This window comes from Corythoichthys intestinalis, chromosome 4, assembly GCF_030265065.1.
Source record: "Corythoichthys intestinalis isolate RoL2023-P3 chromosome 4, ASM3026506v1, whole genome shotgun sequence".
Lineage (NCBI taxonomy): Eukaryota > Metazoa > Chordata > Actinopteri > Syngnathiformes > Syngnathidae > Corythoichthys > Corythoichthys intestinalis.
In genome coordinates, this window is record NC_080398.1 from 599,423 (window position 1) to 618,439 (window position 19,017).

The following is a 19,017-nucleotide window of genomic DNA, read 5'->3' on the forward strand; positions in this document are numbered from 1 at the left end:
GTAATTTAATAAAACAAGAAAGTATAGTCTTTTTACCCCGCTTTGACTCTGTGTTGTTCAGCTATGTTCATTCCCCTTTAAGAAAGCAGTGCTTACGTATGAAGTCACGTGGTTATCAGGAACTCAAACGAATAGAAGGCTCGGTAGGCTAACGCTAGCGGCAGGAGAGGATGCTTTCAGTGCTTTCTACTGGTAGCCAGGCCACAGGCTAACGCTATCGGCTAACGCTATCAGCTAACGCCACAAATGAACCTGATGTAGTCGGATAGCGGCTCTAACCTTGTCGAAACGGCTGAACTTAATGAGTGGATTGGGCATGGACTGTATCTAGCAATTAGTATGTTGCGTTATTTTGTATCTGTGTGTGTGTGTGATTTCTTTGATATATTTTATGATGGTAAAGCATTCATCATAAATTATATTCCAACAGTGAAGACTATAATATGACCGTTTAATGGCCACAGCTATATTTCTGTATGTGCTTGCTTTACTCTTGTGTCATTACTGCCATAATAAAATCTTAAATGTTTCATTGGTAAAAGAGCAATATACTGTAGCTTTAATGTGTATGTGTCTGTTATGATGGCAGAATAAAGCAAACACATACAGAAAAATAGCTGTGGCCATTAAACTGTCATATTATGTATAGGCTTCACTGTTGGATTATACTTTATGCTGAGTGCTTTACCATCATGAAAGCTTTCAGAGAAATCACACACCAAATAACGCGACATAATGATTGCTACATGAAGTCCGTGCCCAGTCCACTCATTAATTTCAGCCGTTTCGACAAGGTTAGAGCCGCTATCCGACTCTTTCACGTTCATTTGGAGCCGCTGTTAGCCGCTAGCGTTAGCCTGTGGCTTGGCTTCCAGAAGAAAGCACTGAAAGCATCCTCTCCTGAAATCGTGAGAACCAGGGAAGACAGCGAGTGAAAGCCTGTCTGGAACCCGCCAAGAGTTTACTTAATGTCGCGTGAAAGTTTGGCGAAGCTCCCTTAAGCTCGGCTCCATCACGTTTGCTTGTAGCGTTAGCCGCTAGCGTTAGCCTACCGGACTTCTGTTTGTCTGGCTTCCCGAAAACCACGTGACTCCATACGTAAGCGCACTGACTGCTTTCTTAAAGGGGAATGAAAATAGCCGAACAACACAGAGTCAGAGTAAAGCGGGATGAAAAGACTATATTTTCTTGTTTTATTAAATTTTTTTATTACATTTTTACGAATTTACCGACATGGTCAAAATTACGTCGGTCATCATGAAGAATTTCGGTAACGGTAATTTTTCCGTTTACTGCCCTGCTCTAGTCTAGAGTCGTTTCTATAAGCTCCATGGCAGCAGTGTTTACTCTGCAGGTTCTTTTTTGAAAGATTACCGGCAGAAAACGAGCAGTACTAGCATGAGTTGAATGCGAGCGCGCTTCTATGTTGACCCTCTTCTGGTTTACAATGGTGACATCACGCAGCCTTGCGGTCTAAAAATAGCATTCGTGGAGTACGCGATTCATTGCACGCGCTACTAAAATACCGCAATGTCATCTGATTACCTGTCTTTATTTGTAATGCTTTTCCGCCCTCTAGTGGCGCTTAAGGGTAACTCGTTTGTTATGTTCATATTATTTCATCTCGCCGTTTGTGCCTTGAAAATGTAAATATACTGTAGTTATTTTCTTCTTCTGTTTCATATACATGAGTATTGTGTCGTGCATATATTTTGTTTGTTTACACTCATAGTAAAAAGTAGCTCCATTATTGTATTGCTGCGAGCAGGAATTATCTATTACAGTACGTATTATCTTTCGTATGATGAAAACATTTTCGTAATATGAAGCAAAAAAAATCCTTTTGTGAAATCAGTTTTTTTTTGCATTGAAGTATCTCGAGGTACCACTGTAGTCAGATTTGGACTTGTGTTGCAAATTTCCTTATAATATCCATATATTTCTTTTCATTTGTTCTTTTCAGCGTGGCCCTCGTACTTGTCGAATGACTGTTTGTCGCAGCTGCAGTTTCACGTTCCTTTTTGTAGTGCTTCCACTGTCCTGAGCTTGACATGCTGATTTTAACACAATTGTCACTTATTGTGTGCATACATGACAATACTCACGACACCATCGGTCCATAGTACTCAGTTTTGGGTTTTGTTTTGTTTTTTACGCCCATCGCTCGCTGTTGAAGTCGGACGCTGACGACTCGACGCTGGCGACGGGCAAAATGTTCAGACTGCTGAGCACCTCTTGTGCCGTCTTTCCCAGCATGCCTTGCATGTCGCAGACAAAGCGGTAGACGTAGCGCTTGCCGGCCGTTTTGTGGATGATGTTCTTGTGGTAGTAGTAGCGAAGACCTCGGCTCAATTTCTCGTAGTTCATTTTGGGCTTGTTCTTACACTGGCCCCAGCGTTTTGCAACCTGTACATAAACAAAAACAAAAAAAAAAACTTTTTATTTTTCTTAGGAGATTTTTTTTTCAAAAATTCTGTGAAAAAATGAGTTTTTCATGAAGTTACAAACATGTCCAATCCCGTGGACTCCATGTGCCTGAACACTCAACAAAAAACAAAGTAAATTTAGTGTAAAAATGAATTTACATCTGTTGGATTGTAAATATGGAAACCCTTGTTTCTTTTTATGCTTTGGAGAAAAAGAAGAAGAAGAAGGTAGCCATTTCAACAATTTGGCGGAAATTTCAACACTATAGACGCAATGTATAGGCCCTAACAGTGGCAGAACCACAGAGCCCCGAAAAGAGATCCTACTTCAAGACTTGTAGGCTCTAATAAGCCACAATTGTTCTCTTTTACTAAAATATGTTATTAGACACACATAAATTGACTTAAAAATCTATAATATTTAGCACATGTTTTACGCACGCAATGAACCCTGAAGGTGATGACGCGGTTGGGCTGGATTGGGAGAAAGCTGTGCTAGCAAGCAAGTGAAGCTAGTATGGAGACTAGCATGATTTTGTCACATCCTGCTGCTGGTCAGATTGTTTTGTTACAGATATGTGGGATGGGTTCCAAACGTCGTACCTGCAACGAATTCCAGCTCATCAGTAGTGTCTTTAAACCGATCCTAGGCGGCTTGCCGAGATATTGACTCGCTGCCATTTGGCAGTTTGTATATCCCTTCATTGTTAGTGGCATAATTGCCTTGTTTTTTTCTGTTTGCCTGCCTCTCACCGCGGTTTTCCTTCAGGTTTTTTTTTTAATTTTTTTTTTATGGATCCCAACCTATTGTCACGGACGCTTTTGTGTCTCCCTTTTCGCAATTGCGTGTTTTTTTTGTGTGTGTGTTCAATAAAGCCTTTTACGCAATCCCTATGTTCTTATTGTCTGCTTGCTGTCTTAAAGAGCATACGACAGGTGCAAAAAAAGTCTTAAATGGCATTATTACGTGAATTAGAATCATATTTTGAGACGATTCGCCTATATACAACAATTTAGCAAAGCGCAGATGACGAGAAATTAGTCTTTTAATCTGCCGGTTAGCCACGCCTACCATTATAGGGCTTTAGCGTCCCCAACAGGTGGATGACGTCAGCGGTAGACTGGGCTCATCGGTTTTACTATTCAGCCCATTGAGGGGGAATTATTCAGAACGAGGAAAACGCAAAATGTCATTGTTTCAGTCTCTCTACTCCAATATTTTTACAGGATATTTTTTTTTTATCCAAGTATTTTTCCCCAATAGCTATATAAATGGTTTGAGAAGGACCAGTCAGCCCGTCGAGGGGCAACTATTCACAACGAGGAAAACGCGACGCAGAGAGCTGCAAAATGTCATTGTTTCTGTCTCTTTACTTCAATATTTTTACAGGAAATTCTTTTTATCCAAGTATTTTCCCCAATTGCTAAATAAATGGCATGGTTATGACAAATAACAGTCTTGTGCTAAATGGAATATGATAATAAAATAATAATAATAATAATAAAAATGCATTTATTTAGGACGACATGGCAAAATTACTCCATAATGGTCAAAACTGTCGACTTCAACTTTACTGTCGCACCTCCCAAACGATATTTTATGACACCTAAATCGGACATATGTCATTTCCCTACCCCGGCTTCGGAGAATGTAAACAAACCAAAAGGCGTGACAGCTAGTCGACATGCTAACCCGAACCGAGTGGTGTTTCAAAGTCTTCGAAGCGGAAAATCACACATAACTAGCCTGGATTATTTGACATGACGACTGGGTTGTCGCTTGTCTTTGCGGATCGGCAAACCGCCCGGCGGAGAGCAATTTACAGTTCGTTCCCCGGAGGAGGGCAGCTGCAGTTGTTGTGCAGCTAACGTGCTGCTAATGTGCATAAGGAGAGCTTTTTACATGCCTATCAATGATCAAACCTAAGTAGTCCTTTATTTAAAGAAAGTTTGTAGTGTTTACTTTGTAATAGCTGTATTAATATTTGACATAATACTAAACAAGATGTTTACTCACTACCTCGTAAGTCCAATGGTCCCACAGTAGTCGGGCTTGTTTAGCCAATATCCACGGTGAATGGGAACCTTTTAAAACTCCAAAAAGGCGCATACGCCTCTCCCTCATACAGAATGATTTTTCTGCAGCCGTTTGGCTGGCGTGATGCGAAAAATAAACGTATTAATCCGCAAAATCAGCTGAATCCTTCGTCCTCATACACAACAGTATGGCTGTTTAGTGAAGAGGACGCCTTCTACCGTACACGTCACAGCGCCCTCCTCCTCAATGCAAGACCAAAGCCGGAAGTCACTCATTTTCATGGCGCGGGATTAAAAAAACTAAATAAATATAGCGGTCGCTTCCACACACATCCAAGCGGTCCATATCATTCAGGAGCATAAAATACCGCGTGTATTAAGAAATAAACATGCTTTTTCATGTCACATGCACTTAACGCTATATTACAGCTCCCCGCATCATCTTACCTTTCTGTTTGACCCTCCCCTTGCTCAACCATGCCAACTTTATGCCCACAAACCGGGCCCTTTAGAGGCCCTGGCCCGGTCGCAACCCCTAAGTTCCGCCCCTGAGTCTTACTTAGCGCCCCCTTATATCTTACCTCAGTGGGATCGGACATTTTGAATTCCCAGCCGTCCCCCGTCCAGGAGATGAAGGTTCGACAGGCCGAGTCCAGTAGAAGCTCCAGTAGAAACTGCCATAACTGTATCGGACCAGAACCTGACAAAACGAAGGGGAAAATGACGTTTACCCTGACAACCAAAGATTGCCCAGAAACTATCAAAAGTAACGCGTTACCCACCGGGATAGGCTGACATGGCAGTCACGTGACCGTCCCTGTCGTGCCGCTGTGGGTTTTTGCGCTTGGTCACGCGGGGGTAGTAGCGGTCCGTCGGCTGAGGGCCAGCAGGGGCAGGCAGTTGTCCGTCAAAGCCGGGCGTGGAGTATTCGGACCAGAAGGCTCTCCCGTGGCTGTCCGAGTCTGGGTAGAGGTCGGAGGGGCGGCGAGAGAAACTCGACTCGGCCTCGCCGACGAAGGGGCTGCGACCGCCCTCTGTGGCCGGGCTGAATTGCCCGCTTTGGGGCGCCAAACTTTGGTAGTTCTGGGGGGCAACTGGCTCCTGGTAGCCACCCGCTTGGGGCTGCTCCACCATCAGCCCATCTAGCAGTTGAAAACAAAACAAGGCTATAGTAACTAGGGATAGCCCAATCCAGGTTTTTGCACTTGTGATCCGATACCGATATTGTTTTGCACTTCCGATCCAATACCGGTCTATCTGAGCATGTGTTAAAGTTTAAAGTTATTTAGCCTCCTTACTTAGTTGTCAGACTCATGTTGAAAAAGGTTTTAGTACTCTTGATAACAACTAGCCAGCTGAATTAGGTGAGTTTGAATAACACACAACGGTTTTTAACAAGAAACTGACCTGTTTATTCAGTGACAAATACACAACATTATAAATAACAAACAGAAACTGCATAGTCAGTCAGTAAAACGTGCAAATAATATTGTAAACTGTCTTAAAAAGCAAAACACACCAACAACCTCAGTGGAAAATCCAACAAATCCCCCAAGCTTTTATTTAGATGCTTATAATGTTTCGTGCATTGGTTACAAAAATTGTATAAAAAGCCTCTCAGGTTTAAATGAACGACTATTTCAGTATCAAGTTAACATTTTAAAACAGTAAATAAAATACTCAAGTCCCCATTCTGTATCAGCAGCTTTAAACTACATTTAATTCATTTAATTTTGCGAATCAACTGTTACTTGTTAAAATCGCTCCCGTTATTCCATCCCTTCTGTCTACTTTCGACATGTGAAAGTTTTAAAACTGTTTTGAAGATAGATTCAAGTCATGATTTTGCCGATTTAGGAGTATTTTAGATAAAAAGTTAATTAGGTTCGCTTGGAAGGTTCACAACAGCCTACTAGGGAAGTCTCCTGCTTTAAGATGGCGGCTGTTTACTAACGCAACTACTTTTCGATACTTCAATGTTGCTAACGCAGTCGAGTCTTTCATTTTGCATCTAGTTCTATATACATATGACATCTATTATCTACAGTAAAACGACGTTGACGTACTTTGTAGCGGCTGTCAGCAGCAGTCAGGTATTCTTGTGTTTTTTATTCAGCAGCATGAGTTGAGCTAAAGCTATGAGTTGAGCATTGGCATTACCCGGGTCTATGACAAGCATGATGTTTTCTCTCGGGACGCAATGCGGTCCGTTTCTCATTGCATCCCGAAGACCGCGCAGTGTATTAGTTCCGCTTTACTTGACATATTTCAATAATCGGAATTTGGATGTTTGTGAATCGTTCTCGAATCTCCCAAGGCCGAATCGCTCAAGGATGTAATGACGGCTGGGCATGTTGTACCATGGTTCTAAGTGTTGGATGATGTGTCTTTACTCACGAGAGATAATGGCTCGTCATCCAGAATGAATTCTTCGGCAATGACTCTTGTTATTCCCTGGGCTTTGGGACCGTCAAGTGCCAGTTTGTCACGCATAGCAAAAGTTTCTGCCAGTGTTAGTTGTGTCGGACCTTTCTTTTTGTCTTCGGTTTTCTGAACATACTTCTTATATTGTATGTGGTGGTGTTTCGCAAAATGCTTGATTAGGTTGGTTGTATTAAAACTTCTTACAGCTTTACCACCACACTTGACTTTATTGTGCCATATGTTGCACTCTCCCTCTTCGTCTTTGTCGTCCTTAAGGTGAAATGATCCCACACAGCTGACATTTTTACCGATAAAGTCTCTCGGTAAATTGGGAGACGGTTATGTAAATGTAGTGTGTTGAAGGTGTGCCGTAAAATGCGGACCAGATTTTAGGTGAACCGAAGCAAAAACTGGAAAGGATTATGTAAATCGGTGCACTAGAAAACCCGGACCGGACTTAAAAAAAAAAAAAAAAACTGGATCGGAAGTCTGGATCGGAATTTTTCCGTGTTGGCCGATCCGATACCGATGCGCATTTTTTTGCCCATATCGGCGTCCGATCCGATCCAAATATCGGACATCTCTAATAGTAACCAGAGGCGATTGCTCTAAAACTGCAAGGGAAGCTCAGCTTCACAGTCCTTTAAACAGTGTGGACGCTGCATGTGCGTCTCCAGAGTTGCGAGTACATTGTTCATCTACAACGAGATAAATCATTGGCTAAAGACTGGGTTTATGCCACCCACCCGGACGCTGAGCGTCTCTGGGGGTCAGCTCGCCTGGACGCTACCTTCATGTTCTCTGCATGATAATAGGAAGATCTGTCTGAGGCTGAATCCTATTTGATTGAGAGCGAAATAGGCCAATCAGTGATCTTGTCATATTAACACCCACAGGAGGCATTTTTCAATTTTCACTCTGTTGTTCCTAGTTTGACCGGAGACTTTCATACTAATGCTTACAACTAGGGTATTTCCGATCATGTTTTTTTGCTCCAGATCCGATCCCGATCATTTTAGTTTGAGTATCTGCCGATCCCGATATTTCCCGATCCGATTGCTTTTTTTTTTGCTCCCGATTAAATTCCAATCATTCCCGATAATTTTTCCCGATCATATACATTTTGGCAATGCATTAAGAGGAAAACGAATAAAACTCAGACGAATATATACATTCAACATACAGTACATAAGTACTGTATTTGTTTATTATGACAATAAATCCTCAAGATGGCATTTACGTTATCAACATTCTTTCTGTGAGAGGGATCCACAGATAGAAAGACTTATAATTCTTAAAGGATAAATGTGACTTTGTATATTATGACTAAATATTGCCATCTAGTGTATTTGTTGAGCTTTCAGTAAATGATACTGTAGCCATGCCCAAATGCATGATGGGAAGTGCAACCATGACTGTGCGTAGTGGTACCAATTGATATATCTTCTCTGCGTTGGGAAATAACAAAGGGAGTTAAGAAAAAGATCAATTACTACCTTTCTTCCCCACATTGCTTCCCACGTTAGTTCTAATCATAGGGAGAGGGATTGTAAGGCTTTGGCAAATTAAAAAAAAAAGGCTCCAAAGGCTGCCAAAATTCATCCTACTTATTTTACGCTGCCTTTAAGCTCTATATATAGGTAAAACGGCGCCATTACAGATTGAATGCGACAATGTGTGAGTGGATCGTGTTGTGTTAAATATTTTAACGTGATAAATTTTTTAAAAAATTAATTACCGCCGTTTACGGGATTATCAAATGATAACCCTACCTTAAGCCTAAACTAAAGACTGGATGAGTGTAACATATTATGTCTGTAATGTTAAATACAATTAGAAAACGATTTAATTAAAAAATATATATATACATTAAAAAAAGGCATGTCCGATATTTTTTTGCCGATTCCAATACTTTGAAAATGACGTGATCGGAGACTCTCTAATATGTAAACATATTTTTTCTATTGTTGGGTAAAATGAATGTCATACTTTTTACTGGTAAAATAATGCTATATGAAATTTGTAAATATTTATATCTATAGGTGTAAATTTGGTCAACTCATTGTAGTATTTTACATTATTCGGAAGAGTCAATGTATTTTTTTTTAAAAAAAAAATTATTGTACAATTGAATCAGTCTATTTTATGTTTTTCCAAAAGCAAATTTCTTTCTTTCCTTATTTTTTTTTTTTTTTTTTTTTTTTTTTTTTCTAATCAGTGGTTTGTATGAAATGAACTTTTCCAAATGTAGATTTTGTCATTCTCTTTCAAACTAAAACTCACCTTGTGGATGAGTCCACCAGCTAAACTCCTGGAAGGAGTCCAGGTTGAAGAGGCCCATGTCACTTGCATTCACTGTACACACACACAAAAAAAATGCTTTAATTTATTATGATACTTAAAATATCATCATTTTTTGGGGGGCTGCTGACCTTTTGGCGGCTCGCCATAGCAGCTGTCGAGCAGATACTGCGCAGGCTGCGTGGACGCCTTGCTGCTGTCTAACAGAAAAGACACATCTTCACCAGGGTAGTCTGGAGGTTACACACACACGTGCAGATATTAGAAAAATATGTGCCTTTTACTTTTCAAAAATAAATACAGTACTTTACAAAAATTGCTTTCTGTGTGTGTAAAAAGCAGAATTGAGGATTGTGACATTCGATTTTTAGGAAACTAGGCTGAGCTGATGTACTTCCTAGTTTCGTTCTTCTTGTTTAGCCCAATACACCATCTGGTGGTTGAAAGTTGAATTACAATCAAAATAAATGAGAGGCAGGACAAAATTGAGTACAGTATTAAGATGGGCCTAAAATATCAGCGATATATGTATGCTTACTTGGTTAAAAATATAAATTACACAAACTTAAAATTCATTGGTTGCCATTGACGGCAATAGACGTCAGACTCCGCTACCTTAACCTGATTTATGACGGTTTTTTGGGTTGTTTTTTTTTCTTCCCACTGGGTTTAGAGCAGTGGTTCTTAACCTTGTTAAGGGTACTGAACCCTACAAGTTTCACATGTGCGTACACCGAACCCTTCGGAATTAAATAATAAGTTTTTTTTGTTTTGTTTTGTTTTTTTGATTCAAAACTTATATAGCTAAGCTATAGAAAGCCAATATCTGAGTGATTTCCCATTCAATTTACTCCAAATTTTAAATATTATCAGGGTTGAAAGTGGTTAGAATTTCTTGCCAAAACTCCCCGACGTGGAGGTCGCCATGGAGCCAGAAATTTTATTTATTTTTTAATTTTTTGGGTGGGGGTGTGTAAAAAAAAAAAAAAAAAACTACTGAAACGCAAAGAAAACTCTTTTTGGTCAGTTATTTCTATAACACATACAAAAACTGATTTTCATTCAAAATTTTTTTTTTTTTTAATGATTTGCAAAATAAAAGTAAACAAAAACAGCTATAACCCCAACCTCCATCTCCTAATTTTTATTTTCCCTCATTTCCTCACATACAAAATGCCAAATCTTAATTTTCCTCACATACAAAATGCCAAATCTTAATTTTAACTACTTAAGAACATAGGATGTATATTAAAATTTAATTTAAACATTTACTATTACTTTTTTTTATATAATAAAGATATAAGTAACATACATTCAGAAAAATAAGTACAAATGACTTATATTATGCAGAGTGTAATGGAATATATTTTGAAGATTGTGCAAACATTTACTTTTTTAAATTAAAAGGAAATGATGAGTAGCCTAACAAAAATGAACAAATATAAGTCTAATTTGCACATTGACAGCTAAGATGTTCTGAAGTTCCCCATCAGAGCAAATAAAATTAAATATGATAAATAAGCCACCTTAACTCTTTCCTTGCTCTTAAAGATTTGATCCATTTTTTGTTGCATTGCCCTTTTTCTTTTTTTTCTTTTTTTTTTTTTGCTGTTCCAGAAAATGTGCACATTTGAACCAATCAGAGGTAACTATCTCTGCTGATCACATGTCAGTATGTCATCCAATTGAACGGATAAATGAATCCAGGTGTTTTGCTTTGCTGCGTGCATTCGCACAAGAGCTGAAACGAATACTCGAGCAACTCGAGTAAATCGAGTTTAAAAACTGATCCGAGTAATTTTATTCACCTCGAGTAATCGTTTATTTTGACAGCTCTAAGCATCACGTTTTGCTCGGACTACTTTTAATGCGGGACAATGCGCTGATGTCACGTGCGTAGAGGAAGAAGTAAAAAAAACAAAAACAAGAAAAAACAAACTTACTGCAGTCGACAGCCGCTGCATACCAGCCTGCACGATGCTACGTTGGTAGCAGGTAGCGTCTGATGAGTCTCATAGAGATCACATGTATGTTGAACTAGATGCAAAATGACAGACTCGGCCGCGTCTGGGCAGCGTTAGTAAACAGCCGCCATCTTAAAGCAGTAGAGCGCTAAGCGCTAATAAAGAGCGCTAAGCGCTAATAAATAAGATTAACGTTACTGTCTCTAGCTCACGTAACGTTAGCCCTGCGGAGGGCTAGGCTTCCATTAATTATGACCACTGTCGATGCGTGGCTAACGTGTCTTACATACAGGCTTTAACATAACATAGCGATGTGGAGTGATGAGGGTGTAAAATAAAAACTCAATAATGCTAACTATCAATTTTTGCTCAGTAGTCATTGCTGGATAAAACACCAAGTAGCACTGGTCCCTAATGTGCTCCAATACAGCCTGTATCATACATTTATTTTGAACACTGCAAAAACTCAAAATCCTATCAGGACTTACAGTTTAGACTAACTTAACAGTTTAGACTAACTTAAAACTTAACTACAACTTAAAAAGTTTCTGCTCCCAGTAGATAGAGGGCTAGCAGTTGAAAGAAATGAAATTACCGTAGTTTTCGGACTATAAGCCACTAGTTTTTTTCCCTCATTTTGTATCGTGCGGGTTATTTGTTGATTTATTTGGGTGAACAGGTAACACTTTATTTGACAGCGGCGTCATAATTTTGACATGACACTGTCATGGGCATTAATGAATGCTTATGACAGATGTGATTAAATGTTATCCGGCAAATTTTGTCAGTAACGTCATTTATATTAGCCATAGACTTCATAATGATATTGATGGGTCAAATCCCTCATACACTGCGCCACGCCTTCAAGTAGGAGGCTTGCCTACATCAAGAGGAGTTATTCTCAAACACATGCAAGCAGCGAGCTAACGCTGGATTTAGGTTAAAAAAGGACGAAAGCTGTACCGCATACAGACATTAAGGATTGTCTCAGGAGCGATTTGTTCGAGGATTCAAGGCAATTATATTATTTTTCGTACCATGCATGCATTTTGAAACGTGGGGAAAAAAATCAATGGGAGAAATTAGCCGCTGGCGTCATAGTTCGCAATATTTATGTAAAATAAATGCTAACTGCACGTTTTTTTTTTTTGCTTTTAATTAAGAATCTAGACTGTTTTACGTCCAGATCTATAAAGAATTCAGGGATTTAAGCCTTTATTCACAAGAATTTTCAACAGAAAAAGCAGTTTGTTTTCATAAGGCCGCAGCTACAGTGGCTTAAAGACTAGCACGACATTCGACATACTTACGTAAAATATTGTAAATGCTAACTGCCCGGTTCTTTGCTCTTTTAACAAAAAATCGAGACTGTTTTATGTCCATATCGATAAAGAATTCAGAGATTTAAGCATTTATTCACAAGAATTTTCAACGTCAAAAGCTTTTTGTCTGTGTTTCCACTCGGTCATCTTTGACGGAGATAGGCCTCCTATTAATCGGCCCCCCGTCGATATCATTATGAAGTCTATGATCCAGCTCAAATCATTTACATCCATTCAAAAATGAAATAATTTTTTGCATGATACTAAATGACATCTGTCGTAAGTATTCATTAATTAGGACAGCTGTGGTTTATAGTCCGGTGCGGCTTATATCTGAAAAAATGCCATTTTCACGTCAAATTTGGTGGGTGGCTACTTATAGTCAGGTGTGCCTTATAGTCCGAAAATTACAGTAAGCTTGTAAATTGGGGGCAAAACAGTCCAAAACAGTCTAAAACGAAACTTTGACTTGACCATAATTTCCGGACTATAAACCGCTACTTTTTCCCCTCATTTTGAATCCTGCAGCTTATAGTCCAGTGCGGCTTATTTGTTGATTTATTTGGGTTAATTGGTAAAACTTTTTTGGCAGTGGGGTCATAAGACTGCCATAAAACCGTCATAATTATGACATAACATTATCACGTGCATTAATGAATGCTTATGACAGATGTCATTAAGTGTCAGTCGACAAATTATGTCACTAACTCCATCTATGTCCAGCACGGATCTTTTACATCCATTCAAAAGTGAGATAATTATACGGATGAAACAAAATGATGTCTTTCATAAGCATTCATTAATGCTCATGGTAGTCTCATGTCATTATTATGACATTTTTATGGCACCACTGTCAATAAAGTGTTACCAAATTTCATAACTAGCAATTAATGAAACAACTACAACAGTAACTGAAGAAATAATTAGCACAGAACATGAATTTTGATTTTTATTTATATCTGTAGCGCTGCAATGCATGCTAGGAGGCATGGTGGACGACAACAGTGTTGACAGCAGAGGTTGAATGTCTCCACCAAGAGAACAGTGATGGCCAAATGAAGCTTTGCAGCCAATTGGTTCAAAGATTTATGGTGGTTCATTTGGTCTTATGATAGTCTTATGACTCCGCTGTCAAAAAAGTGTTACCGGTTAATATCTTTTAGTGTAAATATCCCATAATACAGTGATGACAGCTGCAGTTTATAGTCCAGTGCGGCTTACTTATGAACAAATTCCTAAATTGGGACCGGCACTGGGGCGGAACTTATGGGGGTGCTGGAGGTGCGATCGCACCCGGGCCTAAGCCTCTAAGGAGCCCGGTTTGTGTACGTAAAGTGGGCGTAGTTTGGGGAGAGGGTAAAACAAAAAGGTAATATGTTGTGCAGAGCTGTAATATAGAGTTCAAGTGTTAAAAAATCCAGAGGTGGTTACTAACACATTACATGTACTCCATTACATTTACTTGAGTACATTTTTAAGACAAATGTACTTCTTAGAGTAATTTTATCACGCAATACTTTTTACTTTTACTTGAGTAGATTTGTGAAGAAGCATTACTCTTACTCCACTACTTTGAGCTACATTAGAGTCGTTACAAATTTAGTGTTTATTCTACATATTGATTTTATTATTGCCACAGATGCCAACAGTGGCCGTCTCAGTTTCACCAATGAGACGTCGAAACAATAACCACATGACTCCATTATACCAATGAGAGTTAACAATTTTTTTTCTACACTAGAGGGCACGCATGCTCTTTGAACAGGTGATCTTTCATATTGTTGTTCTAGTCTGAATTCGATGATTTTTGAGTCATCATTTTGGTCTAATATGGTCATGTAACAGGTTATAATACAGTATAATAATAATAGTTCATTTCGAAGAAGTTGTGCTGAGAAAAAAACATACTATGATTTTTTTTTTTAATCATACATCTTAAGCAGTTACTCACAATGTTACTCATTACTTGAGTATTCTTTTTAACAAATACTTTATTAGTTGTATTTGAGTACATTTTTGGATGACTACTTTTACTTTAGTAATATTATTTAGAAGTAACGCTACTTTTACTTGAGTAAAATTTTTGGAGACTCTGAAAATATCCGCTTGGCCAATTAACAATACTTGTGTACAAATACAGTACTCGGATAACGCGAAAACTGTTAAAACTGTAACCATATGCTCGTCATTTAATGTTTTTATTTGGAGCCATTGCTTCTTCTTTAAACTTCTGTAGATGTAAAAATTCATCACAATATATCTTGAGATGGTAAGCAAACTTATACAATTGAGTACAATTTGTACATTGATGATGTTCCTCATACAAAGAAGACCACGCTTTACTTTTTCATCTTTTAGGCAACACGAATGAGCTACAATTTCCAACAGAGGGCAGCAAAGCACCTTTGTTTTGTTAAATGTAAACGTGGTCTGTTCCAAATCCCGCTCACATTTTTCATGAATGCAAAACAATGGAGTGGAATTTAGAGGGGTGCTGGAGCTGCGACTACACTCTGGTGTAGAGGGTAAGTGTAAAGTGGGCGTGGTTGGGCGAGGGGAGGGTCAAACAGATAGGTAAGATGATGCATGGAGTTGTAATATAGTGTTTAAGTGTTAAAATATTATATTTATATTATATTATATTTATAAAAATAGTATATTTTTACAACGTGTGCCTTTGACCTTTTTTTTTTTTCTTTAAATAAAATAATTAAAAATGTACTCATTAGCATATCATTTTCATCTTAAAAAAAATAGCTAAGTATATGTTGTGTTAGTTAGCAAAAGTATACAATTGAGTACAATTTTACATTAGAAGATTTTTTTTCCACACCATCAAATAAAAATGTAATGTACTCAATCAGTGGCATATCGTTATTTAGCTGAAATTTATCTTACGGTGTGTTGTGTGTGGTAGTTGTTGTTTTTTTTAATCAAATAATGAAAAAATGCACTCATTAGCATATCGCTTTTAGCTAAGAATTAGCTAAGTATGTGTTGTGTTAGTTAGCAAAACTGTATAATTATGTACAACTTCTGTGTTTGACCTCTTTTTAATCAGAGTTAATTATAAATGCCCTCATTAGCATTAGCGTTTTTAGTTAAAAATTAGCTAAGTATGTGTTGTGTTAGTTAGCGAAAGTATACATTTGAGTACGTCTACATTTGAAGACCCCCCCCACCACCACCACCACCACCAATTAAAAATGTACTCAGTCATTGGCATATCGTTATTTAGCTCAAATTTAGCATAGTGTTTGTTGTGGTTGTTGTTGTTTTTTTAATCAAATAATTAAAAATGTACTCATTGGCATATCATTTTTAGATAAGCATTAGCTAAGTATGTGTATTGGTAGTTAGCAAAACTATAATTTTGTACTACTCGTGCATTTGACCTTTTTTTAACCTAATAATGGAAAATTAACTCATTAGCATATCTTTTTTTTTTGCTATAAATTTGCTAAGTATGTGTTGTGGTGGTTAGCAAAACTATAATTTTGTACACTTCGTGCGTTTAACCTTTTTTTCAACCAAATAATGAAAAATTAACACATTAGCATATCATTTTTTAGCTAACAATTTTGCTAAGTGTGTGTTGTGGTAGTTAGCAAAACTATAATTTTGTACAACTTGTGTGTTTTACCTTTTTTAATCAAATAATGATAAAAGAACTCATTAGCATATAATTTTAGCAAAAAATTCGCTAAGAATGTTTTATGTTAGTTAGCAAAACTGTAATTTTGTACAACTTGTGCATTTGACCTGTATTTTTAACCAAATAATAAAAAATGCACTCATTAGCATATAATTTTCAGCTAAAAATTAGCTAAGTATGTGTTGTGTTAGTTAGCGAAAGTATGCAATTGAGTACAACTTGTACATTTGAAGATTTTTCCCCACATCAATTAAAATGTACTCAGTCATTGGCATATCATTATTTAGCTGAAATTTAGCTTAGTGTGTGTTGTGGTAGTTTTTTTTGTTTTGTTTTTGTTTTTCAGTTAAATAATGAAAAATGCACTTGTTAGCATATCATTTTTAGCTAAGAATTAGCTAAGTATGTGTTGTGGTAGTTAGCAAAACTATAATTTTGTACAACTTGTGCATTTGACCTTTTTTTTTTTAATCAAATAATGAAAAAAGCACTCATTAGCATATAATTTTCAGCTAAAAATTAGCTAAATTTGTGTTGTGTTAGTTAGCAAAAGTATACAATTGAGTACAACTTGTACATTTGAAGTTTTTTTTCTCCACTAATTAAAAATATACTCAGTCATTGGCATGTCGTTATTTAGCTGAAATTTAACTTATTGTGTGTTGTGGTAGTTTTTTTTACTCGAATAATTAAAAATGCACTCATTAGCATATCATTTTTAGCTAAGAATTAGCTTAGGATGTAGTAAGTATTATTTCTATACAGTTTCGTACAACTTGTTCATTAGACAGGTTCTTTTTTTTTTTAATCAAATAGTGAAAAATGCTTTCACTAGCATATCATTTTTAGCTAACATTTAGCCAAGTATGTGTTGTTAGCAAAAGTATACAATTGAGTACGACGTATTAACTCGTTAAAAATGTACTCAATCATTGGCATATCGTTATTCAGCTGTGATTTTGCTGAGTATGTGCTGTGGTAGTTAGCAAAACTCTAATTCCTTACAATTTGTACGTCTGACAATGTTTACCGTCCAATCAGCATAGACGGCACTTTTTTTTTAGCTGAATGGATGGAGGAAGCAAAGGAGGAAGAGTGTGGAGGAAACACCAGTGGAGGGAGTGTGACAGCGTAGTGATGGAGGGACGAAGCAGGGAGGGGGCTACACTCTAAATCTGTTGGAGAAGGAAGTCTGGAGGAAAGGATTAGCGAGGGGAGGGTATCTTTAACTTGACCACCCTGATTCAAACACACACAAACATGCATGTCAAGGCCTCCATGCAAAAAGCTCTGACAGATGTGATGATGACGATGAAACTATTTCCTGCGTCTTTCAAGGCTGACAGGAAGTCGGCTACGTAGACGTTCACTCCAGTTTAATTGGAACTTTTAGCTCTTAAGCACTTAAAATGAATTGGACGTCTATCACCGTCAATGGAAGCTATGAGTTCAAATGAAAAACTCACCAAAAGATGCAAAGTCAAAACCTGCCGGAACCTCCTGGGTCCTAAAGTCCTCCGAGTAGAAGCCACCTTGGCAGACTTCCATCTGTAAAGATGATTATTATTATTAATATTTTTTTATTTCTTAACTCTAAAAGATTGTTCATGCTGTTTAATGACGTCATACCTTAATTTTGGGTTCAGGCTTGATGGCGGTGTCCCAGTACATGTTTGTTAAGTTCCAGCTGTGAAGTGGAAAAGGCAAGTGAAGGCTCCACCGTTATAAGAGCAAACCGGACGGGGTGGGTGGGGCCGGCCGAGTCGTGACCAGCACATGTAGTGACGTCACAGCCCCCCACCTAAAGCACCCAAACTTTCATTCATGGACATTTTTATCATGAAGAGCCAGGAAAAGATTCATTTTTGAATAGAACACAGTCTTTAAAAAAACATTTTTGTTTTAAATGACATGTATAAACGTCTTAAAACTTTTAATAATTAAATAAGATAAAGCATTTTTAGGTTTATTGTGCATCTAATATGTTCTCTTCAAATTAAAAGTTAAATAAATGCATACAAAAAAATCAAAAAAATATAATATGGCGGAAAACAGACAAGACTGAAAAAGCAGTTTCTGCTGTTGCACTCCTTTTTTTAAAAAATTGCAGTATTTTAAGCCAAAACAACTGTTGTGTTTAATAGAACAATATGTCTATATGCTGTCATAGCAGATTCATGGCGCACGAAGCCCCCGAACTATTTTTAATTTGTCCGTTTTACCCTGAAAACCCCCGTTTACAGACGTCGCGCAACCGTTTTTGTTTCAACCTAGCCAGAAAAAGAAGGTAAGTAATTATATTTATTATTCAAATTGTCATTTTTAGCTTAGAATCATTAATTGATGTCTAATATTTAGTTAAAAAAAAAAAAGACTTTAAAGAATTATTCACTCGCATATTCTAAACAAATTACGTCACAATGAAAAATTTGGCGTCTCTAAAAAAAAGTCACGGATATCTACCTCATAACTATCGCTTAATTGTATTTCTTTATTTTTTTTTGTCACTGTCGCATTTTCCCTGATATGTTAGATGAATAATAATCGATCCAAACAAAGAAAAATTGAAAAATAACGTTTAAAAGGGTAACTTTATGAAAATCTCAACCACTCCTTGTTGTCTGCGATTTCTGCATCGCGACCCTTGTTATATCACCATGTTTCACCCATAAAATCCCCCCAAAATCCGACTCTGGCCATTCACAGCTGTCTTGACACTCAGTGATACATGGATTTTTTGGATCGAAACAAGGTAAGTAAGCGATAATATCTCATTAAAATTGTGGCATCTTTAATTCTGCTCTCACATGCTCTCGCCTCCAGTTAGGGTTTTGCTGTTTAAAAACATGTTTATTATTTTTTTTTTTAAATGCCATCCTGTTCAAAAA

At 37.6% G+C, this 19,017-nt stretch overlaps 1 protein-coding gene across 2 annotated transcripts; it reads right to left on the reverse strand.

Moving 5' to 3' along the window:
• Positions 1-821: 821 nt before the first annotated feature.
• LOC130915208 (protein c-ets-1-B-like) lies at positions 822-17,813 on the reverse strand. Of its 2 annotated transcripts, none has more exons than XM_057835072.1 (7): positions 17,759-17,813; positions 17,596-17,677; positions 9,320-9,421; positions 9,171-9,242; positions 5,246-5,605; positions 5,045-5,163; positions 822-2,406 (listed from the first exon to the last, which is right to left on the reverse strand). In XM_057835072.1, exons 1-7 carry the CDS (start codon positions 17,798-17,800, stop codon positions 2,152-2,154), a joined length of 1,032 nt encoding a protein of 343 aa, XP_057691055.1. In that variant the 5' UTR covers positions 17,801-17,813; the 3' UTR covers positions 822-2,151. The 2 variants fall into 2 exon arrangements, with proteins under 2 accessions (XP_057691055.1, XP_057691056.1); XM_057835073.1 differs by having other exon boundaries at positions 9,320-9,388; positions 17,759-17,810.
• Positions 17,814-19,017: the final 1,204 nt, after the last annotated feature.

Bases quoted from the DNA above. Each gene is read 5' to 3' on its own strand.
- LOC130915208 (XM_057835072.1), bottom strand. From the start codon at position 17,800: ATGTACTGGGACACCGCCATCAAGCCTGAACCCAAAATTAAG. The intron at 17,678-17,758 runs GTATGACGTCAT...TCATCTTTACAG, and splicing joins AGCCTGAACCCAAAATTAAG to ATGGAAGTCTGCCAAGGTGG. The intron at 5,606-9,170 runs GTGAGTTTTAGT...TTCAACTGCTAG, and splicing joins CTGGTGGACTCATCCACAAG to ATGGGCTGATGGTGGAGCAG.